At 38.0% G+C, this 9,847-nt stretch overlaps 1 protein-coding gene across 1 annotated transcript in view; it reads right to left on the bottom strand.

The window, feature by feature from the left end:
• Positions 1-9,778, bottom strand: part of RAB11FIP2 (RAB11 family interacting protein 2 (class I)) — a 32,241-nt gene extending 22,463 nt beyond the window's left edge. The window contains exon 1 of the mRNA XM_009325910.1: positions 9,252-9,778. Coding sequence (XP_009324185.1) covers positions 9,252-9,604 — 353 coding nt within the window. The 5' untranslated portion in view covers positions 9,605-9,778. The remainder of the gene's footprint in view (positions 1-9,251) is intronic.
• Between the last annotated feature and the right edge of the window lie 69 nt (positions 9,779-9,847).

The following is a 9,847-nucleotide window of genomic DNA, read 5'->3' as shown; positions in this document are numbered from 1 at the left end:
GCAGGTTTCAAACATTAATACTGTATCTCTGATAAGATTGCTGAATTTTCCTATGTTTCTACTTGGGAATTAGCGAAACTTTAAACTGATGTATGATACTTGCTTACTTGTTTTAGAACAATATCAAGACATACATTCTTAAGCTTTTGCTGTGTGGAAGAAAGCCTTTTCTTTTATAACTTAATTTACCTCAACTATTGACATTCTTATCATGAATCAACAACTACTCTGTGTCACTATCAGTATTCACCTGCTACTGGCATATCTACGCATTATTTTGACATTCATCAGTTCTGAAGGAGAGAATTCCAGCACACAACTAATACATTGCCTTTGCAGCTTCTACGTGCATTTTCAAAGTAGACTTTGAAGAACTTGACACTAAAAATAAGTTCAGCTGGGAAAACAAAGAAACTCTCCTTACCCTAAGAAGAGAACACAACGGCATAAGGGACTGGGCCTCATACCTGCCGGGACCAGGTTCAACACTACCACTGATTCCAATAGAATTTAATCATAAACTCTTTACTCCGGCAAAATTCCTCTGGACTTCAGTGGAATTTCTATTTGAATAATGATTGCTGGATCAAATCTTTGTATAAAACACAGATATTCAATTTTCATAGGCATTTCAAGGAGGCTTCCTTGTTACCTTGGAGAGTTTATCTTGTTTTAGTTATAAGGAAGGTTCCATATGCTTCAGCTCATAACAAGACAATATGAGAAGCAGACTCAAATCATTATTTTCTTCGAATTCAAAGGCAAATAATTACTTCTTAAACAGATGAGAACAAATGCAGGCAATGCATTTGTGTGGAGCTGCACGTGAATAAGCAACTGAGTCCGTAAATGTTTCTTATTAGAATCTGTTTCTACAACACATGGGCGTGAGCAACAAATAGAAAAAAACAGCACTGTACATAATAGAAAAAAAGAATTGGAAAATTAAGTCCGCTGTTTTCAGATAACAACATTTGGGTCCTAAAATACTAAATTCCACTATACCACTGCCAATTTAAAAAATTGCTATGTATTATAAAAGCCAATAAAACTTGCTATTTTGGTTTTGTTTACAGTACTTTTAGCCACAATAAATGCTCCATTTGTCAGGCTGCCATGAGCTTATTCTATAGAAAGCCTGTACAAAGTAGGAAAATAGCCAATAACATACACGAACAAAACAGGGTGGCTTTTATGAGAGCAGATGCCTTTTTATTTAATAACCAAATATTACATCCAGTCTTGCAGACAGTCTTTATTTAAACAGACCTTGTACAAAGTCTGGCAAATTTTCCCAACTTCAAAGGAAACCCTATTGCCTTCTGAATCACATTCATACTTCTTGCTCTCACCTTCAAATGTTCTGTAGGACAACCTCCTCCATACACCCTCTAATTTCAACTTTTCCCCTATGGTTTCCATCAGAACAACGCTTGCTTCTTTTTCTCATCTGTTTTTGAGTGTGCTAATGGGCTTCGCCTGTCTTGCACAGGTTTCTGATCATTTTTATTTTGTAAGTATTATATAAATTGCCACTCTGTATGATGACAGTTTTTTTGAACACATAAAGAGAAGACCAACGTTCAAGGCTGAATAGGAAAAACCCTGCTGACCAGTCAGCCCTGAAAAACTAAAGCCCTATCTGAAGAAACATGGCTATTTTCCAACCATGACAAAATTACTCAATTTTAGCCATACCTACAATTAGGGGAGGAAAAAGAAAACTCCCTATTTCTAAGAAAGACAATAACCACCTTCTGCATACTATTAAAGTAAATTGTGTAGTATTAGCAGTACTGAACCCTTTACCTCAGTAAAGATAGACAGGAAGAATGAAAGACAAAACTGAAATAAGTTACTATAAATGAGCAAGTTACAAAATTCTGGCCTGCCTATTCCATCTAAATAGCTAGTGATCTACAAACATACTTACATTTGCAACACAATTTCTTCAACTGTTCTTTTCCTCCCCTTTTTCTGATTTCATTTTTTTCCCATTAACTTGGTTTTCCAACTCACTTTTGCTTATCTATACTATTCTCATTGCACCCTTCATCCTGTGTTCAACAAATATTTTGAAACCAGTATCTTGTTTCTCTTCTCCTAATAGCAGGAAGCTGATGTCGTCATGTCATGTCATTCCAAATCTGCCATGGAATTTGACAGTTCCAAGTCTTAGCCCTCTCTCTTCTTTGAAGAAGCATCACTCAACCTATTCTGCTCACTATGTAACAGTGAGCAGGATAGGTTGACAGTATGGGTAAGAAAAATAGTAACAGTATGGGTAAGAAAAACCACTGTGTAATTTTAACTATGTACTTAAAACTTTAACAGCCTCCAAAACCACTGGGACACTTGTCTACCAATTTCAACAGGAATTAGAAGTCTTCTAGCCAGCACATTCAACCTGTGCATTATAGATGACCTTCTGACTATGTCTTCTTGTCAGTGCCGAAGATGGAAAGTACTAAAGGAACCTTCCCACTCATTTTGCTGCTTCTCAAATACGCCACTCTGCCTTCACTCTACCAGTAAATACCTATTGAGCTGATCTAAGTTTGCTTTGCTGAAATCATTAGATTGCATCCAAAGATTTTTGCAAAATCTTGATTTTAATTCACAAATTACTGAAGGAATTCTGCAAAAAGCCACATAATCATTACAGCATCCACAAGGCTTCTAACCTTGATTTTACACGTAAAATCAGCATCTTGATCTGCTAAGCAACTTTAATCTGCTACACAGTGATGAGGAGAATTTTCTACACCAGCAGGTACTTCTAAAACTACCCCTATAAAAGACCATAAAAACCCCAATGATTAGAACACATCCATCAGGTGTCACGGGAAAGACGTACTTCTTCATCTTAGATTACTACGTTCAAGCTAGATGCACTGAAGAAACTTGCTTTACAAAACCCCACTACCATAAACGTCCACAGCTAATGGATAAAAACCAACATCCAAAGCCCAAAACCGTCTAACATTTTCATTAGCAGCAAGTGCACTTTGAAAAATGCAGAAGTATGTTTTGTGATAAATCACTCAAATACCATACCGAAAGACTGCCCCAAGTCAGTAAGTAGGAAAATTAAGGCAAGGGGCTGAGCACAGACTACATAGTATATGAGGGGAAATGAAGAAGAAAACAGATTATTTATTAAAATAAGTGATGACATTCACAAAGATGAATACTATTACTTTCTGGAAGCCAACTGAAATGAGATATACAAAGTAGAATTTAAAAATAAATATTACAGAGTGACATTTTAACACCACAAAACATATGGGAACTGACACATATCCCAACACCCTTACTAAGGGGTTAGCTAACATCAACTGGAATCAAAGGAATTAAGTGGCCTTAATTTACTTATTATTTTGGCTAAAGACTATGTGTGAAAACTTTTATTTTAGAAACAAAACAACTGAATGTATGAGAATTAAGGCCAGTCATTTCAGTTGGGTGTGTGTGCAAGCATGTATGTGTGAGTGTACAGAAAACGGAGAAGTATTTCAATCCAGATGGTACTCACTCTGACTCAGAATTATGACTTATTCAGAGGATGTGCTTGCATTTGTTGTCAAAATGTAAATGCTGGGAATATTACTAGATAATTTGAAAATACTGCTATAATCCCATAAAGCTACAACTGGGCGCAACTTTTTGTTTTCCCCCATAACCATCTTTCTCTTCTGTTCCTCACTACTAACTTTCCTTCTTTTTTTTTTTTACATTTACTGAGTGGTACCACGAAAGCAACAGCACAAATCCATATGGATCCTCCATAGGATTATGGATGCTCATTATTACTGCACCTTTAACAAATTTCGCAGTTACTGCTCTTTCCGCTTTTGACTAGAGTGGAACAAGTTTTTTCTCTTACTTTAACTACAACATTTTGACAATTTCTGTTACAGCCTGCCATTTCCACTACTATTTAGTTTTATCACCTAAAATGCATTTTTCTGGTTTAAACTAAATTTAAGACTCAAAAATAGTAAATAATGTTTAGAATGTGTTATGTTTTGTAGTATTATTTTTAAAAAGGCACTATCCATTAACAAGCACTGAGCCCTCAACAATCATACTATCTGTTTACTAGTGGTTGGTTGCTTGTTCATAATTCAAGTTGAAGCCGCCTACTCGAGCGCCTGCCTCTTGCTTATGCTGCTACAGATGAGACAGAGGACAGGGCAGAGGCAGTCGAAGGGGGAACCTGTCCATATCCAAGAGGGAGGCTGCCAAGAAGGAAGGAATTAACATTAATTTGGAGGAAGGCACACAATTTTTGTATCTTTCAGGAAGCTCAGCAGCACTAAAGCATAAGTGCTTACAACACAGGGGTCTTGATCATGGTCAATCGTTAATTCTTTTTTGCTTGTTTGTTTGCTTAGAAGCTGGTTTTGACTATTTTATATGATCGTTGTAAGCAGAGGAGAAGTGTCTTAGATAAGGCCAAGATTCCTTCACTCTATTATGCTCACATAAGCAATTTTACAACACTGCTGCAATTGGGGGGGGGGGATTGTTGAGCTATTATAGAAACCAGGGAAAAGGGGAATTAAGTCACAAATAAAAAATGTCTTCTCCAGCAAAATTTCCCTAAGAAATAATAACTCTACCATCGCCTGCCCCCCCTCAAATTTATAACATTCCAGACAAGTGTTGCATCTTAAATCAGCTGAAGGTATAACAACATTAGCTCTCCAGGAAAGCTAATAAAGGAATGGACAATAAATAGTGTGGAATTAGAGAACAAGCACGAAGCAAATGTCAATGAAGTAAGTAACATCATGGTGAAAGCTAACAGAAATTTGTTCTTCTATTGATGTGTTCATTTAGCACACAGGAGAAAAAGAAACTAAGCACAGTCATTAAGAAAAGCTACTGAAAAATACTTTAGTAAGTTAAGATGTGTCAGTAACTGATTTTTATTCCATGATGATTCAAAAATTTGTTTTGATGTTACGCATTGTCAGATCATCAGCAGCATTAAGGCAATTATGAATTTATAACTGAATTGAAATTATTACAAAAACATATATATGCTTTAAAACAACATTCATTTAAAACACATTCATTGATCATCATTTACATTTAAACTGCAAGAGCAAAGGAAGTATATGTTTTCTGCAACGTCAGATCAAAAAAACTTGTCATGTATTTCTCAGGATGAATTAAAAAAAAACCCACAGGATTTTACTACAAAAAATAAAACCATGTCAGAAATCTAAGATCTGAAAACTTATGCTAAATATACTTCCAATAAAGCAGTATTTCCCAAGCTTTTTTTACTTAGTATTTTTTAACAGTTCAATCTCTCAGCATCTGGAGCCCAGTTTTCAACTCTGGAGAAAAGAGCAGAAGTAAAAAGAGCCTGTCTATTTCCAACTACAGCAGAGATGCCAGAGAGGCAAATTTACAGTTAGCACAGTGTGATGGCACTTTTGCACCAATACAGAAAGAAAATGAACTAGGATCCTGCAGATGCTTTGCCTGAGGTCAAGAACAGACCTAGTAAGGGACCATCTGAGCCACATCTGGATCTAACCATTCTAGGAATTTTCACTTTTAAGAATTTGAAAAATCATCAGTTTCAAAAAGAAAGAGAAAGGACATTGCATGATGGTGCATACAAAATTTTCACTATCAAATTCTAGTAAATATACCGCTTTGTTTCCTTAAATATTGTGTGAAATCAAGTTTACTAGAACATGAGACATGCAAATCCTATCATGAGGCCTCTGCCCGAAAACTTTACTGCAGAGAGTATTTTTCATAAGGTGCGACAAGTAACAAAAAAAGCTATACAAAAAAGGATTATTTTTCCCTAAGATAACGTTTCTGAAGCTGCAGCGAATTTTAAAATTTATTTCTTTGAAATTATAATATATTAAATTAAAAAAAATATACAAAATCTGAATGTCACACATCCCACAGTCTTCCTAGGAATTCAAAATCAGCTGGTAGCCTTCACTTCTCATACTTCCTTACTAAAAAAGCACTAGGGGATTGCTGACAGGGTTCAGCATTGTGCAGAATATTAAATATCTTTTTTGCAATACCCTGGTGACTTTTGAGTCTGTCTCTTAGAGCACCATATGTACAGCTGTGTTGGAAAGAGGAAGCTATTAAAGATATTAAAAAGTAGAAATATTACCAATAGACACTTCATCAAATAACTGGATCTCATTCATCCCCAAACAAAGCAAGAAATGTTAAGGTTACATCAACATGAGAAAATAACTCTGGATTTAATAACACCACAAGCCTGTTGAACATATTTGAAAGTAAAAACATTGCTTAATAAAACAGATTAGTGTTTCTGAAACAATGAATATAGCTTTCAACCATCAGAATGCTTTGGTAATAAAGACGTTGGACTTGGTCTGGAAAGGCACTGGGTATCTCAGTTCCCACACCATAGTCACGGCTAGAAGGTCTTCGGGTCCAAATATATTACCCTTAGTTTACTGCCAACACAGGACTAGGAATATTTTGTATCAAAAAGGATTTAATAAAAGGAAAAAGAGAAAGAGCATTTTGTTTGAGATCGCATTTGCAAATATATTCTTCAAAGTTTGCCCTCCTCCCACATATACGTACAAATATTGCATCCATATCTCCAACTAATACTTAAAGGAGACAGCAACAACACCCACACATTCCACAAAGGCATACAAGTAGACAACCCTGAGAACTTTTAAGAAACATCTAAATGCTTAAGGACTCTGAGTTATTTTTTCAAAAGTGAGTTTCAAAAAGGACATTTTCTAGGTTTCTAAGCATCTAAAGACACGGACAGGAAACCTGGAGTTTCAGTGGCTCCTATCTCATAAGAATTTAAATCGACATTGAGTGAGTACATGCTGCCAGAAATCCCACTAACTGCCTATCCGCACTTTTACACGTATGTAAGACTTTTACAAGTACGGCTGTTCGGCTCTAGAAGCCTAACACCCATCAACTTTCAGTAAGATTTGCAATCTTCAATGCTCGAGTAACTTGTGAAAATAGGATTTAGGCTGTTTGTAAAAATTTCCCCATAGGCCCCCATCCTCTGCAGCACAGCTCGCAGGCAGAGCGCAGCATTCCCGGGGAGCCCTGGTAATTTCAGTGGTGGTCCAGGGAAGCACCGCTGCACATTTACATAGCGTGAGTTCCTCTCTCACACTTCAGAGAAAGAAATGAAAAAATAAACACCACCTATGAAGCCCTGCTAAGCACAACCTCATATAAAAATACTGAAGAGATCTGAATGTTTATTTAACTATCACAAGGACTATGTTAATTACCCCACTTAATAATTTTTGCAATACTACTTTTGCTAAAATTGCTGCAAAAACGTATGGTTCCCCAAAGGGAAAAGAGGTTTTGATACTCTCAGTAATACATGAATAATGTACATATTTTCCTCCAGTTTCTGAATACATATTTCTACCCAGACTTACAAAGTTTTTACAGTTAGCAGCATTTCTACTTCATTCATTCACCTTTTTTTCTGTACAGCTGCTAAGTGTTTAAACTAAAGTAGTTGCCTACGACTTGCAAGATAATTATAACTGATGATTAAAGAATACTTAAGACGCATGTCTAAAGAGCACTGAAACTTCTTGAATCAAGTGTAAATAGAAGTCAAGACCCTAAGGCTACAGGCATTACCGTGTATTGCACCAAGATAACTGGTTTGTCCTTAAAAAAATAAGCAATTAAAAAGTATAATACTTCAGACCATGAACCCACAAAAGATTCTGCACGGACACGTTGTTCCCTATTACAGGGTTAGTGAACATACTGTTTTGCTAAAAATTTATTTTACAAAAAAAAACAAACCCAAAACACCAGGGCAAAGACAGCTTTAACTTTTCTTTGGTGCTCCTTCAACCTCAGCCACTGCACATAAGCAGGACCAGGTTTTGAGAAGGTTTTTGCAGAAACAGTTGTCTGATCAACAAGATCTGGCTGGTGTTGCTGTACTGATTTCCACCTCCAACTGCCCGCTCCCACTCTGCTGGAGGTTAACGCCTCCCCAGCACAGTCAGCGACAGACAAACGATGCCAGCCTCTTAGTCACTTTGATGCAAAGTCCAGCATCTTACCATAGACCCACCATCACCAACAGATGAAACACCAAATTTTAACAGCTGAGATTTGGGCACAGGCGCCTTTCTGCTCTACTGAAGAGACACTAGAGGAGGAAAGGCACCTGGGGCAGGAACTTTTTAACCACTGCAGAAAGATTTGGCAGCACTCATACATCACTGCCTACATATAGCTAGCTTGGAGGTCTCCATGCTGTTCTCGGACTACTTCTGTGGGACAAGCGTAGCTAAAACAAACACAAATCATGTAGTCACAGGCATGCCTGCAGTTCGCTTACACCTACAGTTTATTCCCATACACTTTGGAGGATAAATTACACTGGTACCAGACATCTTTGTGCAACCATGTCTTAACTAGAAATTATAAACAATTTTACTAATGTAGTTGAAAAACCCAGAGTTTGATACGTTTACAGTTCAGCCTAATCAATTGCTGTGATGCTTTTTTTTTTTTTTGCATTCCAGTGTCAGAATTTGCTGGCAAATGGCAATTTTATTTAACAAAGGCTTATGTAGGTAATGATGGAGGCTACTACAACAGCAGAAATTTCTCTTCAGTCTTTTCTGTTGAGGCCTGCTGTATAGATCAGCCTGCAGGATCACAGCCTAAGACTAACCAGGATCAGAAAAGCACTGTGCTGCTGTGGTAAGCCTTCATTAAGTCACAGTTCATTGACCACTAAAACATAAATATAAAATATTTAAAGATGCTTGGTTGCAGCAATTGAAGGAAAACATTTTTAAAGAGAACACCACCAGGCTTCGAGAGAGTCTGTCTCATACGTGGTTCAAATTGAGGTAGGAGTTGAATGGGGATGTGGCCCTGAGCAGAATGAAGAAAAATCTTTAGAAAAACAGACCGTAATGAGTTCATGTTCCACAGAAGAATTTGTCAAAAAATGTTAATGTTATTGACAGTCCTTCCCTGTGCAGGGTGACCACTGTGATTACAGTAAACTTCTCTCGGGAAGAGGTCAGACCACAATGACATAACTGTATATGTTAGGGGCTTTGAACACACCACAGGAGAGAGAATGTCCTAATTTCATTTCAAAGTATGTTGATAATAAGACTACTATTCCCACCCCCAAGTGCAAGTGTACCAGGAATACAAATTGTAATGAAAAAACCCCAACCATCACTTACTCTGTTTTCCTTCTTTGCTTGTCCTCAAATATATCATTCAGACTTATCGCCACCTGTCCCAAAAACTTGTCCAGCCCCACCAGCGACCTGTGCATGACAATCAGGTACAGGATGTATTTTTCTGGATTCTCCTGCATGAGTAATCCAGGGAGCTCGAAGGAGGCCTCTTCTTTCCAGACGGGATCCAGGGTCTTCTCGGCCACCGAGGTGGAGTACTTCTCCTTGCCCAGCTGTATGATGGTGTAGGCATCGTTGCTGCCATTTTTACCTTTCGGCTTCAGACCTTTGGCTTGAAGGACTGTAACTTGCACGTGAGTTGGGAACCACTTCTGGGCTTGCTCTGCTAACATCATCTTTGAAGATCGCAGTGGCAATAACAACACTAAGTCTGTAAGTCTTCGAGTTACTGCGTAAGGGCACTTACGGCGGAGACACCTGTCAGCGGCTCAGCGCGGTCCTTCCTCCAGCGCTCCCCGCCGCGGGTGGCACTCACCAGTCCTCAGGTTCCCCCCTCCCCACGCAGCCCTACCTGCGACTCCATGGCTGGGAGCTGCGGGGTGCCCTCGCAGCACCGACACTACTCCTCCCCTGCCCCC

The sequence above is a fragment of the Pygoscelis adeliae genome, unplaced genomic scaffold (assembly GCF_000699105.1).
Source record: "Pygoscelis adeliae isolate BGI_AS28 unplaced genomic scaffold, ASM69910v1 Scaffold4, whole genome shotgun sequence".
Classification (NCBI taxonomy): domain Eukaryota; kingdom Metazoa; phylum Chordata; class Aves; order Sphenisciformes; family Spheniscidae; genus Pygoscelis; species Pygoscelis adeliae.
This window is presented reverse-complemented; position numbering and strand designations above follow the sequence as displayed.